Genomic DNA, 19263 nt, shown 5'->3' on the forward strand with positions numbered 1-19263 from the left:
ACCTGCAACTTCTGGAAGCATGTTCTCCGTGAGAGCGGGGAGCGCAGGTGGGCAGCGCCCCCTCCAGCCGCTAGGGGGCAGCAGGCTCACACCCAGCAAGGGTGTACTTCTCACGGACCTACAGCTTTTTCCGCCCCGTGGCTCTGAAGGGAGTCATTTCCTCCCGAGACTTTGAAAAAGGCTTAAGAAGAGTACACAAAACAGCCCTCGCCCGCCCGCCCCGGCCCGCCCCTCGGCCCGCCCCTCGGCCCGCCCCTCGGCCCGCCCCTCGGCCCGCCCCTCGGCCCGCCCCTCGGCCCGCCCCTCGGCCCGCCCCTCCGCCATCTTGTCGCCCCGCCCCGCTGCTTCCTCCGGGTCAGTTTCGCGCCAAATTGTACGGCAAGCAAAATGGAGCCCGGAAGGAGGCGAGGAGGCCTGACGTCATGAGCCCTGCAGCCAATCCGCCTTGGCGGCAGGTCCGGTAGGCGGGACTCGCGGGCGCAGAGCAGTCCAATCACTGGCCGAGGGGCTCTGGTTACCCAATGAGAGCGCAGCTACCGCGGCGTCCAAACGCGGCGTCTCGTTTTTCCCGCGAAACTCGGCGGCGGTCTGTGGGGGTTCCTGTCTCTCGGGTTCCGGTGAGTGCGGGAAGGGAGACGTGAGGCCGGCGGGGTTGGGAGTGGGCACCTGGGAGTCTGCACTTGACGGCGCAGTAAGGCAGTGGTTTCTCCTGGGAGAACTGGGGTCGGGGTCTGGGAGGCGGAACCGGGCTCACACCGCCCCGCATTCGGAGCGGAGGACACGGGTGTCGGAGGGTTTGCCGCGCGCGCGTCCCCCTCCACACTCCCCCCTCCGCCTGCTCCAGCTCCTTGTCCCCGCACCAGGTGCAGTCATGTCGGGCTTCGACGACCCCGGCATTTTCTACAGCGACAGCTTCGGGGGCGACAACGCGACCGATGAGGGGCAGGCCCGCAAGTCGCAGCTGCAGAGGCGCTTCAAGGAGTTCCTGCGGCAGTACCGAGTGGGCACCGACCGCACCGGCTTCACCTTCAAATACAGGTGCGGGCGGGAGATGCGGTCCCAGCGGGGCTTTGTCCGCTCACTGGGGCCCCGCACCCCGGTGGAATACGGTTTTTGTACGTTTCATATCTGAGGTTAACTTTTGAGTGAGTCTCGGGGCCCTTTGGTTCTTTTTCCAGGTCTTGTTCCTATTCATCTGCTTCTCACTGTCCTTCCGTGTAATGTCCGTGATAGCTTGTAAACCAAGTTCTCTGTGGGTGCCAAAGGTGAAGATGGTAGTTAGGTTTACTTCACTCCTTCCTTCCTTCCTTCCTTCATTCATTCCACTCAGTCAGCTTTTGTTGACTGAGCACTTGCTGCATGCCAGACACTGTTCCAGGTGCTGGGCTAAGCACTGAGTGAGTTTGGCAGGGTCCCTGCTCCTAGTCGTTGTACATTTGTGACATTTTGCCAGATCCTCATAGGCCTTTAAAATGCAGAGAATATGAGTTTACAGGTCCAGGCGTGGGCCTGATTGATCCTTAGCTGAGTGAGTTCCAAGTGACAGTCTCTCTGGGCCTCAGTTTCTTCATCAGTAAAATGGGCATAATCATGTTGCCTCCGTTTATTCACATGCCTGATGTCATTAACCATCTCTGTGCCAGACCCTGAGATGCAAAGATGGAAAGATTCATACTGCTTGCCCTCAAGAAGCTTCTAAGTCAGTAGGACCAACAAATAAATTACAAGATAATGATTGTCTCAAAGGAGGAATGTTCAAGGGGAGTTAGGGAAGGCTCTCAGAGGAGCCCTCCAAGATCCAGCCATGTGCCTCGTTGGCCTCCAAAAAAAAGTTAAAGGCTCCAAGGAGCCCAGTGAAAGGACTGGTTTGCAGTGAGAGTCTCCCAGACAGCTGTGCACAGAACCCTGTCTGTGTGAGTGTTGAAACGTCCCTTGACTGTTTCGGAAATCGCTCCCACAGAATGTTCTTTGGAGGATGCCCTGTCGGCAGTGGGGAGCCTCTTCAGGGTTAAATAACAGAACCACCTGGACTAGATGCGTGTTTAGGAAGAGGAGTGGTGGGGCACTGGTGTGGGTAGACTCCGGGTGCAAGTGTACCTTAGCCAGTTTTGTTTTCTCTGTGTCTCTCCCCGCCCCTGCCCTACCACCTGCCCACTCCAGGGATGAACTCAAGCGGCATTATAACCTGGGGGAATACTGGATCGAAGTGGAGATGGAGGACCTGGCCAGCTTTGACGAGGACCTAGCTGACTACTTGTACAAGCAACCAGCTGAGCATTTGCAGCTGGTGAGTGGGACCCTGTTCTTGTGCCTCCCAGGCTGGGCTGGCCTTGCTCCAGGCACTCATAGCCTGTCCCCTTCCTCCTCTCCAGCTGGAGGAAGCTGCGAAAGAGGTGGCTGATGAGGTGACCCGGCCCCGGCCCACGGGTGATGAGGTGCTCCAGGATATCCAGGTCATGCTCAAGTCGGACGCCAGCCCGTCCAGCATTCGTAGCCTGAAGGTGGGTCCACTCAGAGGCCGCTTGGAGGGTGGCAGTGGCAATGGCTTCGGAGACAGGCAGACCTGGGTGCCCACTGTGTTGCCCTGAGGAACTCACTTGACATTTCTGAGCCTGTTTCCTCCTCTGAAAAATTAGCTCTTTGGACAGATGTTTGCTGAGCTCCTCCTGTGAGTGAGGCATTGAGTTGGGTCCTGGAGAAACAACTGTGAACTCAACGACAAGTTCAATGACAAGTTCCTGTCCTTCAGGAGTGGGTATCCCCCCAGAGGAGGCCGAGTAAACCTGTAAACATCACCCACGATTACTTCGTAAGAAGAATGGGAGAAGTCAGGAGGATGATGAGCAAGTGTGGAAAAGACAGAGAAGGCTGCTTTGAGGAGGGGATGTCTAAGTGAAGATCCAAGGACGGGGACCAGCAGCCAGCATTCCTAGGGCGGGGGACACAGCTGGTGCAGAGCCTGCGGGGCAAGGCAGCATGGCTGGAGGGTGGTGAGGAAGCAGGAGAGATTGGCAGAGGTGGTCTGCCATCCAGTCATTTCTTTGTTTTCGTCAACAAATACTGATTGAACGGCTGCCATGTGCTACTTGCTGGCCTAGACCCTCACCTGGTTCTGTGGAGCTTCTGTGGGAGAAACAGACAAGGAGCAGTGAGCTGATCTCAGGGACCATGACAAGAGTCATGAAGAAAAGAAACAGAGGCAATGTTACAGAGGCTGGGGGTTGTAGGTGGCAGTCAGAGAAGCCCTCTCTGAGGAAGTGATGTTGGTGTAAGTTTGAGGGATGCAAAGCCAGCCAGGTGACAGCCAGAGAGAGGAGCGTTCCAGGCTCACGGATAAGCAGGTGCAAAGGCACTGGGGTGGGGGACAGCAGCAGGTGTCAAGGGACAGAAAGAAACCAGTATGGCTGGACCCTAGGGAGTGAGGGTTGGGGGAAAGGAAGGGAGGAAGTGGATGGAGAGACCCAATGGCCAAGGCCTTGGCTGCTGTGGAAAGGAGCTTGGATTGAGAGTTCAGTAGGAGACCAGGCTGATTCCATCTTGAAAAGCTCCCTCCGACTGCTGTGCGGAAGGAGAATTTATAAAACAGGCAGGAGTGGGAGGAAGCCAGGAGAGCCGTGAGGAGGAAGTGAGGTCCCGACATTGATTGTGTCACAAGGTGGTTGTGAGAAGCAAATGAAAGGACGCACGTGGCTGTGCCTGGCGAACTCTACAGTGGTGCCCAGATAGTGTCACCTCCTCCCTGTCACCGCACCAGAGGCCAGGAAGGCCAGGTGCTGGTTTTTGCTGGAATTCCTGTGTCCTGAGGCTCTGTTGGGGTCCCTGTCCAGCCTTCCTTGGTCAGCACGATGGCAGGTCTGTTCCAGAAGCAGGGCTAGGCTGTGGGTCTCATGGTTGTGGAATGTGTTGGCCTCATCTCTGCTCCCAGCACCAGGGAGGGACCCTGTGACCATGTGTGGAACTAAACCGAGGGTCACACGTTGGCCTGTCTGTGGAGGTGGCAGTGAACTGTTTTGTGGGGCAGCAGTTTCCTCGGAGAAGCCAGCCTCAGCCCGCCCCTCCCCCGCCCCAGGGACAAGCTTCCCATTCTCAGACTCTGAACGGCCTGCCTTGGGGGTCGGGTGTCCTGTAAGACGGGAGGAGCCCTCTCTAGAAGGAATGCTGGTCAGGTGTGGCTTGGGGGCTGAGGCCGCCCTAGTCCTTTCCAGCCCTGGGATTCTGGAGTGCTGGGACCCCCGCAGCTCGTAGACTGTTTTCCAGAAAACGACTTGGTGGTTTCAGCAGTTCCAGTGTTCCCCGGGCTGTGGCAGCCACGTGCGCCCCTGGCCTCACTTACTGGAGAGTGTGGGCCCAGCCCTCTTCCTGCCTTTCTCCCTCCTCCCCTCCACTGGGGGCATCGGCAGGAACCTGTCACCCACCTCTGTCCCCCAAAAAACTCCTGGGAGCAGGAAGAAAAGATGATGAAAGGGACTTTTCTTGTTTTTCACTTTTTACGGTAAAAAAATCACACCCATAGAAGTGACAAGAGTAGTGTAACAGGTTTCACTTATCTCCACCTGGATTAATACTGTTAATATTTTGCCTCATTTGCTTTCTCTGTTTTGTTTGTTTTTATTTTTTGCCGAAGTATTTTAAAGAAAGCTACTAACGTGGTCCTTGATCCTTAAGTATTTCCACGTGCATTATGAAAAAGAGATTTTCATACAGGATCGCAGGTGTCCCTGACTCCCTTTAGCCAACCACCCTCCCTGTGGCTCCGTTACAGTCGGACACGATGTCACACCTGGTGAAGATCCCTGGCATCATCATTGCCGCGTCGGGGGTCCGCGCCAAGGCCACCCGCATCTCCATCCAGTGCCGCAGCTGCCGGAACACCCTCACCAACATCGCCATGCGCCCCGGCCTGGAGGGCTACCCCCTGCCCAGGAAGTGCAACACGTGAGTGGGGTTGGCGCGGCTCTGCGGGGCTGTGGGGGTGACATCTGAGTGGAGGCGTGCAGGATGAGGCCAGCCTGCCCCACAGGCAGCGGGGAGGGTGCGGGCAGGGCTGTGCCTGGTGGGAGCTGATGGTTGGGAACTCAGGGTTAGGAACTGGGGGTGGTGTCCCTCCAGGGCACCCGGACCACTGTGCAGGGAGCTGGGGTTGGGAGTCCATCTCAAACCTTCTAAAGCAAACCGAGGGCGTGCCAAGGGCCGTGCCAGGCCCCATCGTTTACATGTTGCTGTGGCTGTACTACAGATGCAGGGTGTGCGGCCTCTTATCCCACAGAACGGAGAATACTCACCCTCTGGCTTCTTACAGAAAAGGATTGCTGACCGCCCTCCACCCCGATCGATCTTAAGGGCTCCTCCCTCTCTGGCTGCTGGGTCCCCTCAGCCTCCTGACCTCAGGGCTCTGCCACATTTCAACGTCAAGTCCCATGTCCGCCTGCACGGCCCTCGAGGTCTGCTCCCAGCTCCCCGCGGTTTCATGTCCTCCCTCCTCTCCTGGCCCGGCCTCGCTGCCTCCCTCCTGTTCCTGGAATACGCTCGTGTTGCAGGGCCTTGGAACTTGCTGTTTCCTCCACCCAGAACGTTCTTCCCCCCGACCTCCTCGGCCCGTGGCCTCACTCGCTCCGGCGGCTTTCTCCCAGGGCTGCCTCCACGCCCCTCCGTCTTAGGCTTGGAGCGCACGTCCCTCCCCCTCACATCCCCGCTTCCATGACGGCACAGGGCTGCCTGTCGTTTTGTTATGTGGTTCTTTGCTGGTGGGTTTTCTCGTTCTCCGCTGATCAGAACTCGAGCCCCACAAGAGCAGGGGCTTTTCATCCATGGCCGTGTCCCCGGCACCTCGAATAGTGACCGGCACAGTGGTGCTTCGCTGTAACGTTCCTGTGGTGGTGGGATAATGGCTTCGTTACATGGAAGTTCAAAGGTGCTTAGAGCCCTGAGCGTGGTCTCCAGGGGCCTCACTGGGAGGAAGATCTGGGGCTTTGAGTGGGGTTTAAAAGATCAGTGGTGATTTGGCCCCTCTCTCACCTGTGGGGTCACTGAGTCTCCTCGGGAAGCTGGGAGTGTGGCTTGTCCGCCTCCCAGCAAGGTAATTTAAGAGCTCGTGTCAGGGGAGGAAATAGTGGTAGCATGCACGTTTAGCGTGCATGAGGTCGTGGATTCAAACCGCAGTACCTCCACTGAAAATAAGTAAATAAATAAACCTATTTATTTCCCCTCTCCTACGAAAATAAAAAAATAGAGTGATAAAAAAGAAATAGATAAGTAAAAAGACTAAAAAAATAAGTGAACCAAGGGTCTGGTGCCAGGTTTAAAAAAAAATCTTATAAAAAAAAAGCCTCATGCAGTCTGGTCTCCCCACCCTAACCTGGCTGCATCCCCCAAGAGCTGCCCTCCTTTAGGGCCGGTCCTGGAGACCCTTGGCTCGCTGCCGGCTAGTCCTGTCGCCGACTCTCGGGTTGGACTCCCTGGACTTTGAGCTCTCAGGGCCGCTCTGGTGACCCTCTCTCCTCCCCCGGACAGGGATCAGGCCGGGCGCCCCAGGTGCCCGCTGGACCCGTACTTCATCATGCCAGACAAGTGCAAGTGCGTGGACTTCCAGACCCTGAAGCTGCAGGAGCTGCCAGACGCGGTGCCTCACGGCGAGATGCCCAGACACATGCAGCTGTACTGCGACAGGTGAGCCAGCGGCCTATAGGCGGGCTCCCTGGCCGCGTCCCTAAGTCAGGTGCCCCTTGTAGACCACCAAGCGCGGCCAGGAGCGGGGGAGAGGATGCTAGTTAGGGAACACGTGCTCCGTGCTGGGTGCTTCCCTTACATTTCCCCTAATCCTCAGGGGCATGTCAGCCCCCGCCTGCAGACAAGGATGCGTCACCGGCTCAGTGAGTGGAGGAGCCTGGCTTTGAGTCTATGTTCTTCCTGGAGAATCCATCTCTCCAGCCCTGTTAGAACTGGGAGGCCCCAGACGGCACAGCTAAGACAGCCAGTGGCTGGGGGAGCCTCTTCCCAGCCTGACCCCCCTGCCCTGGGCTTTCTGTTCCGATTCTTCCTTGGATTTTGCTGGGTGATGGGGGAGAGGGTGCTGGCCTGGGCCTGGTCTCGGGACCTGGGGTGAAGGTGTGGAGCTGTGGACAGAGGTCCCTAACCTGGGCTTGCACAGCCTGGCGTCGCGTGCAGGTGGCCTTTGCGTGCATGTTCTCTGAGCAGTGGACCCGTAGGTCACGTTAGCTTCCTCAGCGGCAGTGGAACGTGTAGGAGTCAGACTCCTGAGCAAGTCCCACGTGCTTGCTGAGCCTCAGTTTCCTTATTGGGAAAGTGGGGATCATGACAGGCGTCAGTCTCTCTCATCAGGATGCTGGGAGATTTCAACTGGAAAATGCATATTGAGTGTGGAGCATTAAAGCTTCTTTAATACAAATGGTATATTCGGTGTTTACTGGATCATTCAAGTGGTCTGTGATGTACAAAGTGAAGACATGGGGAACGGGAAGAGAGGAGTCAGGATCCTTTCCTAGAACATTAATAATGACAGTGGTGGTCTTTTATGGGCTGTGGCTCTTTCCGGTGTATAAAGCACTTTTGGGTCTTATACCCACAGCAGTTGAGCAGGTCAGGTCACTTTGTCATGCCCCTAGGCTCAGAGAGGTGCGGTGACTCTGAGGTCACATAGCTTCTAAGTGTCTGGGTACTGATACGTGCCCCAGTGTCTTTTCCACGCACCTGTAGTTCTGGCTGGAGGGCCTTGTAGACTTTCTGATTTCAGTGTCTTATTTTTTAAAGAAGAAATAAAAGTCCAGAGGCAAAATCACTTGGCTGAGATCATGGAGCCATGAAGAGGCAGAAATGGAGGATGACCCTCGCAGGGAGGGCATGAGGGGGAAGGTTCCCCTGGGTTGGTGTAGGAGCCCTGGGGTGCATCCGACAGCAGATGTGATGGAGATGGGGCATCTGAGGGGCTGGGGTGGGCCCTGCAATGCCAACCAGCATAAGAGATAAGCTCTTGAAGGCTGTGGAAGAGTCTAGCAACCACTGTGACCAAGGATTGTTCTTCCAGCAGCTAGGCCGTCCACGCGTGGGCTGGGTTGTGGTGAGAGGGCGAGGGCCCTGTGGTGGTACAGGCTGGAGCCAGCTCAGGTCGTGGGGCCTCCAGTAGAGTTGCTAAGATGGACTGGGGGTGTGACGGGGTGGGTGGGGCCAGGGACTCCCTGTCCCCACCAGGCTCTCATCTTCTTTCTCCTTCCTCCTCTCAGGTACCTGTGTGACAAGGTTGTCCCTGGGAACAGGGTCACCATCATGGGCATCTACTCCATCAAGAAGTTTGGCCTGACCTCCAGCAGGGGCCGAGACCGAGTGGGCGTGGGCATCCGGAGCTCCTATATCCGTGTCCTGGGCATCCAGGTGGACACAGATGGCTCTGGTGAGTGGTTGTTGGGCCGTGTGCCGAGCCCCTGTCGTCCCTCCCCTGGGCTGTTGGCAGGCCTCCTGGTCTTCCTGTCTCCACCCTCGCGCCTACACCCTGTTCTGCACAACAGCCAGGGTGAGTGGTGCTGTCATAACCAAAGACACGTCATCACCCCCTGCCCAGTAGCAAAATGGAAGATGTCCCTGGGGCCTGGCTCTCCAACTCCTCAGACTGCTAGCCTCCCCCCTGCCCCCTCAGCACACATACTACTCATCCCCTCACTCACTGGACCCGGGAGCACACAAGCCCATCCTGAGGGGGAGAACTGGGGCCTCTGTCTTTGCTCAGACTGACGCTTGTGCTGTCCTGCTCCGAGGGCCCTGCCCTGGGTTGGGGCCTGGGTGGTGGGCTGCAGCAGGCTCTCCCTCATGGTTCTCATGCACCCTCCCTTCTCTGCCCCACCCAGGCCGGAGCTTTGCGGGGGCCGTGACCCCGCAGGAGGAGGAGGAGTTCCGGCGCCTGGCCGCCCTCCCTAATGTCTACGAGGTCATCTCCAAGAGCATCGCCCCCTCCATCTTTGGGGGCACGGACATGAAGAAGGCCATCGCCTGCCTGCTCTTCGGGGGTTCCCGGAAGAGGTGGGGTCTGGGCCCCTAGGTCCGCGGCGGGGGACGGGTGACTTGGCCCATAGGTGGGCAACTAATTGCCAGATGGCCAGGACTTACGCCCTTCGTTTTTCCAGGACCGTTGGCCCTGCCTGCTGCTCCCAGGCACCCTCCCCAATTCCCAGGCTTGCTGTCTATGGGCTGGTGGCTAATTCATGCCCTCCTCTCCCGAGCGATCCCTCCGACCCCGACCCTGGCTATGGGGGGCTTGGCAAGTGTAGTGGGAAGAGCTCTGGGCTTGGAGTCAGGAGACTGGGGTTTACTGTGCGACATTAGGCAAGAGATATCATCTCTCTGAACCCAGGTCTCCACCTGAATAAGACAGGTGAAAACCTAACACGCAGGGGACATCACATGTTCTTTGGAAACTCTAAAATAGTGGAGGTACAGAAAGTAACGTTACTAGTAGCTACCAATTACTGCCGGCGCCGAGTCCCAGCCCTCGGGGATTCTCGCCTTGCTCACCTGGCCCACCTGCTTGTTCTCCCCCAGGCTCCCCGATGGACTCACTCGCCGAGGAGACATCAACCTGCTGATGCTGGGGGACCCGGGGACGGCCAAGTCCCAGCTGCTGAAGTTTGTGGAGAAGTGTGCTCCCATTGGGGTGAGCCTCCCGGACAGTTTTGGTCTATCTTGGCTGCCCTTGCAGGGAGGAAGGCTGCAGGCGGGCTGTGGAGGAGGGGGAGGCAGGAGACCAGCAGGGTGTGTCGGTTCAGGGGCAGTGGGCGGAGCACTGGACTGGATGGGATCTGGGTCTCAGCCCAGCCAGTAGTTGGCTGTGGATCTTGAGTGAGTTACCTCATCCCCCTGAGCCTCAGTTTGTCCATCCACCTAGTCAGAGTGTCAATAACAGTCCTGGCTGAAGTCAGGCTTAGGCCCTGCTTGGAGTCCTTTCTTTATGTTTATTCATTTACTGCTCACCTCACCTCTGGGTGGTGTGTGCTCTTACCCTCTTTGATGGATGAGGAAACTGGGGAACAGAATAGCTCAGTGTTTGCCCAAGATCCCATGGCGAGTAAATGCTGGTCAGGGGATGCGAGCCCAGCTGTTGGGTCAGCCAGGTCCTCTGTGCCTCAGTGAGTGGGTCTGGGGGTCAGAGCTGGCGGGGGTGACTGCTGTGTCAGTGGGCAGGGTTGTGTGTGGGGTGTGGTCTCTGGGTGTGAGGAGCTGGGCCGGGTGACCTGTGCCAGTGCTGCCCTGTGGAAATCCACGTGGACCACAGATGTCAGCCTCCTGGGGATTGTATGTTTCCTAGTAGCCACTTTACAAAGTGATAGAAAATAGTGAAATTGATCTTCACCACATTCTGTTTGACCCAGTGTGTCTGAGACGTTATTTCAACGTGTAGCTTAATGTTACAAAAGCATGAAGGAGGGACTTCACGCTTTTTTCCCTTTAGCACTAAGTTTGAATTCCCTGTGTATTTTACACTTAAGCACGTCTGGCTTTGGACTGCTGCAGTTTAAGAGTTCAGTGGTAGCACGTGGCTCCCAGGTCTATACAAAGATGACAAGGGACTCAGGGTAGGGAAGCCTTTCCCTGGGAGTCAGGAGTCCACCCCAGCCCCGAGGCCCCCTAGAAGCATGCCACTCCTTTCCTCTGGGCCTCAGTGTGCTCCTCTGTGAGCCGGGCCCCTGAGGGCTGCTTCATGGGGCAATGGTAGGGCTCAGGTGAGTGATGGATGTGATCACCTCCCCGGGGAGAACCTCCCGGCCAGGCTGGGATTGGCCAGGCTGGGGTCATCTGCTCTACAGCCAGCCATGATGTGTGACCTTGGGCAAGCTCCAGCCCTCGACGCCCTTCGACTTACCAGTTGGGTCCTGACACCTCCCGTCACCCTCTCTCAGGTGTACACGTCTGGGAAAGGCAGCAGCGCGGCTGGCCTGACAGCCTCGGTAATGAGGGACCCCTCATCCCGGAACTTCATCATGGAGGGCGGGGCCATGGTCCTGGCTGATGGGGGAGTCGTCTGTATCGATGAGTTTGACAAGGTGAGTCTGGCAGGGTGAGGTGGTTGTGGGCTGGGGGTGTGATCTGTGCTTGGAACACAGAAACCACTAGATCTGGAAACTTGTCTTCAGTCCCCGGGCCTGTCGCTTATAGGGAAGTTTCCACACCTGGAGAATGGGGAGAGGAGAGCCAACCCCACACAATTGTTGTCATGACTAGAGGTGACCCAGTCCTGCCATTGGCCTGGGACGGGGTCGGGACCCTAGAATGGTGGCTGCTGTAGGTTTTCCTGCTGCCGCCGCTCCCTGGTCCCCTTCCCTGGGCCTGGTGGATGTTTCTCTCTCCCAAACAGATGCGAGAAGATGACCGTGTCGCCATCCATGAGGCCATGGAGCAGCAAACCATTTCTATTGCCAAGGTGAGCAGCCTCCCTGGTCCAGGCTGATCCAGCCGGGCCCCAGGTACCGGGAGGGGCCGGGATCTGGCCGTGACCTCAGGCTGCCCTGAGCGGCCAGTGCTGAGGCCTGTTGGCCCGGCCTCTGTTGGCAGCAGCGGTGGTCCTGGAATCGTGTGTATATGTGTGGGTGTGCACCCTGAGAGGGCTGAAACCCCATATTCTCATCTCTGCTGCCCCTCGCTCCTCCCTCAGGCTGGCATCACCACCACCCTCAACTCCCGCTGCTCCGTCCTGGCTGCTGCCAACTCTGTGTTCGGCCGCTGGGACGAGACGAAGGGGGAGGACAACATTGACTTCATGCCCACCATCCTGTCCCGCTTCGACATGATCTTCATCGTCAAGGACGAGCACAATGAGGAGCGGGATGTGGTGCGTCGGGGGCGGGGCCACAGGGGCACTAGCCAGACCCACGCTTCTGGGGGAGGCCAGACCAGGGGTTTGGCCTGTGAGCGGGCCGCCTAGGAGGCGGGAGCTGTGGACTTCCAAGAATCCTGCCTCTCCTGCGTGTGATATGCTGTGACAGTCATTCCCTGGGCGTTGGTCCTTTGTATGTGAAATAAGGGGGTTACAAGTACTAGCACCCCAGTTCTGGTCGGTTAGTTTTTGAAAGGAGCTCAAGGGCAGATGTAATGCACAAGCCTTGAAGTGTGAGGCCCAGCTGGGTCCAGCTTCAGTGTCGTCAGGGTGCCTCTGTCTGCCACCTGACTTGGGAAGGCCTGCGGGCTGACCCAGTGTCCCTCCACCTCCCAGATGCTGGCCAAACATGTCATCACTCTGCACGTGAGCGCGCTGACCCAGACCCAGGCTGTGGAGGGTGAGATGGACCTGGCCAAGCTGAAGAAGTTCATCGCCTACTGCCGACTGTGAGTCTTGGATGCAGGCCACATGGGGGTGGGAGTGGGGAGGGATCCATTCAGGATGCCTGCGATGAGGCCCTTAGGGCCCTAGCTCTGCTCCTTCCGACCCTGCACAATCACTCAGTGGCTCTTGGCCTCAGAATCCCCATTTCAGAAACGGGGGGGGAGGAGGATTTAGATGCTCCAAAGACCTCCTTGACTCTGACATGCTGGGGAGGCGGTATGGACACAGGCAATGCCTGCCCCCAGTGTGTGACCTTGGGTGAGTCCGTTGACCTTGGAGCCTTGCTTTCCCTGGGTTGTGGCCTAGGGTTTTAGTAAGGTTTGCACAAGATGATGAATAAGTGCTTGGCACAGCCCTGCACTGAGTGCACACTCAGTAAGTGGCAGCTGCAGCCTTATCGTTACTCTCACAGATTGCCTGTAATAATAGTCACACATAGAGTAATTATGCCAAATGTTATTGTGAGTCTTTTATGTGTAATTTTATCTCTCAAATCTATGAAGTTGGTGTATTATTCCATTTTACAGGTGGGGAAGCTGAGGCAAAGAATGGTTAAGTAGCTTGTCCAAGGTCACAGGCAGGAGGTAGTGGAGCCAGGATTTGAACCCAGGTACCTGGCTCCAGAGACTGTGCCTTTAGCCACCACACCAAGATCCTAGACACATGCTTCTGTTGCCTCTTGTTGGAACTAAAACCCAAGGTGGAGAGATCTTCTGAGTGTCTTTCCGATGGGAGGTGAAATGCTGTATTTGGGCTGGTCCCTACTCACCCCCTCTGCCTGGGTGATGGGTGGTGCCGTGCCAAGTGGTACCTGGGTCTTCGTCACCGTTCGGAGCTCCTCATGGCCTCATCCTCAGGCTTGGGCCCTTGGGTGTGAGTCTGAGAGCCCTGGATTCTAGTCCCTCCTTGATAGCAAGTTCCAGGTAGCCTTGGGGAGTTTGCTCCCTCCCTCTGGCCTCTGTCTCATCATCCTCAGAATGAGGGTTGGCTTAGATGATCTAAGGCTTCCCCTAAATCAGTGACTGTTGGCGGGGAGCCCAGAATGGAGGGGATAGGGTGGGAGGAGATCCTGGGCAGACATCCCTGCTACCCCTGCGAGAGTCTGGCGAGCTCCCTGCCTCTGGACAGCAGTCACTGCCAAGCCTCTCCCAGGTGTCATTGTGCATCTTGCCCCTGAACACGTAGGGTGGAGGACTGCTGTGAGCCTGCTGGCCTGTGGGCCCCGGAAGTGTGTGTCTGCACGCTGGCCAAGGGCCAGGGCCGGGGTGGGTTCCTTCCCGCCCTCATGGCAGCTGATCCCCTCGTCCTGCAGGAAGTGTGGCCCCCGGCTGTCGGCAGCGGCCGCGGAGAAGCTGAAGAACCGGTACATCATCATGCGGAGTGGGGCCCGGCAGCACGAGAGGGACAGCGACCGCCGCTCCAGCATCCCCATCACTGTGCGGTGAGCCAGCGGGCGGGCCAGGGCTGGGCCGGGTGATGGCCTCAATGTACAAGGTGCTGTGTGCCCAGCAGGGCCAGGGCCAGGGTGCAGGGAGGGAAGACAGTGGTCTCCCTGATTATCTGTATTTCTTGGTTTGTTTAGTGTTAAGAAAATCCACAACATTCTCTTCTGAATTCTGTTTGGCGTCCCTGCTGTGGGAAAGCCTGAGGGTGAGGGAGGGGCCAGGTGTGAGGGTCAGGAGACCTGATACCAGTCTCTAGCCCATGTGTGACTGCAGGGAAATGGCTTTCCTTCTCTGGACCTCACTTTTCTTGTCTCTAAACTCTCCTTACTCTTGTGAGTTTATACAGTACAGTAGAATGATTAAGAGCTTGGACCTACCTGGTTTGAATCTTGCTTCCAGCACTGATTAGTATAGAAGTGGACTTGACTGTATGTAATGGAAAACCCAAATAAAATAGCTTAAGTAAATTCGGAGTTTATTTCCCTCTACGTGAAAACGTAAGAGGGTTAGGTAGTCCAGGACTGTGTGGTGGCTCCTCAGTCATCAGCAGTCTTGGTTCCTTCAGGCTCACCCTTATTCTCATTGTTCAGGATGGCTGCTGGAACACCAGCCATCGCTTCCGCATCCCAGGTGTCAGGACTGGAAGGAAAAGAAGGGCCCATCATAAGGCCACTTCCTAAAATTCCTGTAAAATGTTTGGACTTAAAACTTACTGGGCATACCTTAGTCACACAGACACATGTAAATGGAAGAGAGGCCGAAAAATGTCTTTTAGCTGGGTGCCAGGTGCTGGAATAAAAATTGGGGTTCCATTACTAAGGAGGAAAGGGAGATGGATCATGGGGACAGCCAGCAGTCTCCCCTGTAGTCTTACTACCTTGGGCAGGCACCTCCCGGAGGTTGGGGTGGGACAGGGGAGGGAAGATGGCCTGAGGCCGCCCTGGTATCCCATTGCTCCCACACAGGCAGCTGGAGGCCATCGTGCGCATCGCCGAGGCCCTCAGCAAGATGAAGCTGCAGCCCTTCGCCACAGAGGCAGATGTGGAGGAGGCTCTGAGGCTCTTCCAAGTGTCCACACTGGACGCCGCCTTGTCCGGCACCTTGTCAGGTGAGCAGATGTGGGGACACAGGCTTGGGTGGTCTTTGGGCTCCCAGCCTGGGACTCTGTGGGTGGGACTGCCGCCCCACCTGGTGAGGCTCCCATTCTCCTGGAGTGGGAATGAGATGGGGCGATGACCCAGCAAAGAGGCAAATTAATCAAGTTAAGGTGTAGAGTGCGGAGAGGAGAATTCCAGCAGGTTGGGCACATTGGAGAGGGGTGGGGATGCCTCCCTGTTGGGTGGTCAGGGATGGCTTCTCCAAGGAGGAGGCAGGAAGGAAGGCGTGGGGTGAAGTGAGGACCTGTGGCCCCCTTCACCGCAGGTATAGGGAAGGTTGAGTGGCGAGACCCCAGGGACTGCAGGCTTGGCATGTTCAAGGGCCAGTGTGGCTGGAGCCAGGGAGGTGGGTCTGCTTACCCCACCCTCCCCTTGTTGAAGATAGCGCAGTCTCTGCCGTTCCTGTCCCATTAGACATTTGCGAACAGAGCCCTCTCTGGGATTCTGAGGATACAGGGGACAGCTGTGATTTGGGGCAGTGAAATTGGAGTTGGGCTTTGCAGGCTGTGTAAGAGTTTGCCTTGCAGACTCAATTCTGCTTGGGGCCTCGAAGTCCCTCTCTGTGGCTTCCCCCACCACGGCCCCACCCTCTCCTTACTTAGCTGAAACACCAAGGTCCCCAGGTCAGCGGGGGAGACCCACGCTGCGGCAGGTGTGGGAAGTCACGAGCCTCCTGCTTGCCTGGGCCGCTCGGGTGCCTCACGGATCCGGTCTCCGGGGCAGCCTGCATGCGCTGCGGGGTCACTGCTGGGTCCCCTCCAGGTCTCCATCCTAGAGAGACTCCTCCCAGAAGTCGTCCCTGCTGCCTGTCCAGCTGCATGGGTCCACGTGCTGTCCCAGAGCCCTCTAGTGGCTGCTCGGCTCACCAGAATTAAAGAAAAAAGCTATGCCATGGCCTCCAGGGCCCACAGAACCTGGTGCCACTCTGGCCGTGTCCCCAGCCCCTGACTGGGTTGTGAACGAGGTGGGCGTATTTCCCACCTTTGTGCCTTTGCGCCAGCCATCCCCTCTGCCTGCAGTCTCCTTCCCCAAGGAGCTCTGTCAGTCATCCCCTAGGTCAGGCCCTGGCTGTGCCTGGCACGCTCTGTCTCTTCCTCTCATTTTCTCTTTGGGGCCCGGTTTACTCTTCCTGGGGCTCAAGGCCCCCGTCTCTCCCAGCCTTCACTGAGGACACACTGACCTCCCTCCTCACGCCCACAGGGGTGGAGGGCTTCACCAGCCAGGAGGACCAGGAGCTGCTGAGCCGCATCGAGAAGCAGCTCAAGCGCCGCTTTGCCATCGGCTCCCAGGTGTCGGAGCACAGCATCATCCAGGACTTCACCAAGCAGGTGGGCCTTGCCTGAGGCCAGGTGGGGTAGGCTGGGGGCGGTGCTCCTGCAGGCTCCCCGCAGCCTGGTTCCCATGCACCCAGCACAGCATCCTGTTGCTTGGCATGCAGGCCTGGGAGAGGAGGGGGTGGCTGTTCCTTGGCTCAGACCTGTTCCCAGTGTTCCTCCCCTGGCGACTGCTTCAGTCTGGGGCAGGGATACTTCCTCTGTCTAACCAGAGGGAGAGGACAGGTGGCAGAGGTGCTGGTGGAACCTCCCAGGCTTCCCAGCCCTCCTGTCTGTCCTTTCTCCTCACTGCCTGGTCTTTGGGGGTGGGGGGTGAGCCAGGAGGGCAAGCCATCCAGCTCTCTGGGGACAGTGTGCCTGACCCCATGGTGAGGTGATGGGCATTCTAGATGCTGTGGAGCGCTTGTTAGCATCTTTGAGGTCACAGGAAGAATCCCAGTTTGGGGCCTCAGCTCCCTCTCACGTGCATCGTCTCCTCTTGATCCGTAGAGCAGTTCTGCGCAGTAGGTGGTACCATGCCCATTTGAGGGGTGAGCAGGCTGAGACTTAGAGAGGTTTGGGGGTGTCAGGAGCTTGGGTTCTAGAAACAAATGCACTCAGTTGAAGTCTCAGCTCTGCTGCTTAATTGCTATGTGACCTTGAGCAAATGTGTGAAGACTTAGAAGAGTGCCTGGCACGTAGTAGGTGCTCAGGAAGTGTGAGCCCTTCTTGGATCCGGTCAGATGGGGTGACAGCTGCAGGGTCCCTGTGAGCAGGGGGTGCCTGGGCTCCCCTGGGGCTCCTCAGGTTCCAGTGGTGGGGTGTTTGGAGTCCCCTCGGAGGCATGTGCCTGCATTCAACCTCGTGTCCTTCAGAAATATCCGGAGCATGCCGTCCACAAGGTCCTGCAGCTGATGCTGCGGCGTGGCGAGATCCAGCATCGCATGCAGCGCAAGGTTCTCTACCGCCTCAAGTGAGCGGCGCTGCGCCTCCTCCCGTCCCTCCCGCCACAGGAATGCCGCCACCATCACGTCCGCCTCCCCACTGCCACCTTGAACTTCCCATGCATTCTGGATGCAGGGACCGTCGTCCTGCCTCACTGCCTTCCGTGTCTGCCTCGGCCACAGACCCAGGAAATGTGCCTTTGGAGTTTATTGAAATAATAAAGCTGTGCTGTGTTTGGATATCTGTGGGCTTCTGCCCTGGGTGGCCTGTCACCCCACCCTGCCCTCGTGGGGCAAGGACAGGCTTTGGAGCCTGACAAATCTGGGTTTCTGACCTGCTCTGCCTCTCGGGCTCCTGGGCACGGCACTCACCTCTGTGCTCCGGACCTTCCCCGGCTCAGTGGGGAGGGTCCTGCCAGTGTCTTGATGGTGCTGGTGAGAATCCAACAGGACCCAGGGTGTGTGGGAGTGCCTCGTAAAGCAGGTCGGTTTGACTCGCCTCAGCTGTTCCCTGGCCGCTTAATGGGCGGGCAAGGCTGGAGGCATTTGCATCAGACTGGCTGGATTCACGACCCTCTCTGAGCCTCAGTTTCCCAATCTGTAAATGGGGGCGACACCAGTGTCTCCTGCACAGGGTTGTGCTTAGCATAAGTGAGCTACTGCTAGTGACGTGTCCAGGAAGGGCCAGGCAGTGTGGAGAGACTGATGGCTTTTGTGTTCAGGGGCATGGATTCCCACTGGGCCTTAGAGCAGAGTAGGTAAGAGCAGAAGGTGCTGGAATTCTGTAGACTGCTTCTCCCCAGTGGGACCACCCACAAAGTGTGTGGCTGTGAGTGAGGCACCTGACTTCCTGGGCCCAAGTTTGTTTTTTTGGATATGCCATAATTTATTTTGGCATTTCCTCCCCCTCCCCTTTGGTCTGGTTAACACACATCACCACACATAGTTAACACACTTTTCTTTTCTTGTGATAAGAACTAAGATCTATTCTCCGTAACAGCTTGCAGATATCTATTATATATTATTAACTACAGTCACCATGCTGTACATTACGTCTCTGTGACTTATTTTATAAGTGGAAGTTTGTACCTTTTGACCCCCTTCACTCGTGCCGTCTCTGCCACCCCCCACCTCTGGCAACCATCAGTCTATTCTCCATCTCTGAGCTTGGTTTTTCTTTGTTGTTGTTTCAGGCTCCACATGTCAGTGAGGTCACGCGGTATCGTTCTTTCTGTGCCTTGTTTAGCTTGTCTTAACAGTTCTCTCAAGGTCCGTCCACGTCACAAGCGTCAGGATTTCCTTATTTTTTTTTAATGGCTGAAAAGTACTCCGTCGTGTACACACAGCACATTTCCTTTATCCTTTCATCCATCAGTGGACACTTAGGTTGTTTCCGTAGCTTGGCTGCTGTAGGTAATGCTGCAGTGAACGTGGGGGTGCAGGTATCTTTTCAAGTTAGTTGTTTCTGTTTTCTTTAGATACATACCCAGAAGTAGACTGCTCGATCGTAGGTAGTTCTAGTTTTAATTTTTTGAAGCACCTCTATACTGTTTTCCACTCTGGCTGCACCACTTTACCTTCATACCAGTGGTGCACAAGCGGTCCCCCTTTCTCCACATCCTCACCACCGCTTGTTACTAGTTGTCTCTTTGATAATAGCCATTCTAACAAGCATGTGGTGGTGTCTCCTTGTGGTTTTGATTTGCATTTCTCTGATTAGTGATGTTGAGCATCTTTTCATGGACCTGTTGGCCATCTGCATGTCTTCCTTGGAAAAATGGCTATTCAGATCTACCCATTTTTTAATTGGATTGTTTGATTTTTGCTATTAGTTGTATGAGTGTTTTTTTTTTTTAAATATATTTTGGGTATTAACCCTTTATCAGATACCATTTGCAAACATTTTTTCCTGTTCCATTGGCTGCCTTTTCATTTTGTTGATGGTTTTCCTTTGTTGTACAGAAGCTTTTTAGTGATATAGCCACACTTGTTCATTTTTTTGCTTTTGTTGCTTTTGGTGTCAAACCTCCCAAATTATTGCCAAAACTGATGCCAAGAAGCCTACTGCCTATGTTTTCTAAT

General features: G+C 56.4%; 1 protein-coding gene across 2 annotated transcripts; it reads left to right on the forward strand.

Annotated features, from left to right (window-relative positions):
- The first annotated feature begins 466 nt into the window (after positions 1-466).
- Positions 467-17421, forward strand: MCM5 (minichromosome maintenance complex component 5). Of its 2 annotated transcripts, none has more exons than XM_014558524.2 (17): positions 467-617; positions 864-1038; positions 2161-2287; positions 2373-2501; positions 4763-4935; positions 6511-6666; positions 8238-8404; positions 8856-9027; positions 9547-9658; positions 10902-11045; positions 11357-11422; positions 11654-11830; positions 12212-12324; positions 13635-13763; positions 14733-14875; positions 16125-16252; positions 17113-17421. In XM_014558524.2, the coding sequence occupies exons 2-17, from the start codon at positions 872-874 to the stop codon at positions 17212-17214; spliced, it is 2205 nt and encodes a 734-aa protein (XP_014414010.1). In that variant the 5' UTR covers positions 467-617; positions 864-871; the 3' UTR covers positions 17215-17421. The 2 variants fall into 2 exon arrangements, with proteins under 2 accessions (XP_014414010.1, XP_006183928.1); XM_006183866.3 differs by having other exon boundaries at positions 610-691.
- Positions 17422-19263: the final 1842 nt, after the last annotated feature.

Source organism: Camelus ferus, chromosome 12, assembly GCF_009834535.1.
Source record: "Camelus ferus isolate YT-003-E chromosome 12, BCGSAC_Cfer_1.0, whole genome shotgun sequence".
Taxonomy (NCBI): domain Eukaryota; kingdom Metazoa; phylum Chordata; class Mammalia; order Artiodactyla; family Camelidae; genus Camelus; species Camelus ferus.

What these genes read in the sequence shown, in the direction of transcription:
- MCM5 (XM_014558524.2), top strand. Translation starts at nt 872, where the DNA reads ATGTCGGGCTTCGACGACCCCGGCATTTTCTACAGCGACAGCTTCGGG. An exon ending in CCAGCATTCGTAGCCTGAAG is followed by an intron (nt 2,502 to 4,762) that starts GTGGGTCCACTC and finishes GCTCCGTTACAG; the next exon opens with TCGGACACGATGTCACACCT. An exon ending in GGTGGACACAGATGGCTCTG is followed by an intron (nt 8,405 to 8,855) that starts GTGAGTGGTTGT and finishes TGCCCCACCCAG; the next exon opens with GCCGGAGCTTTGCGGGGGCC.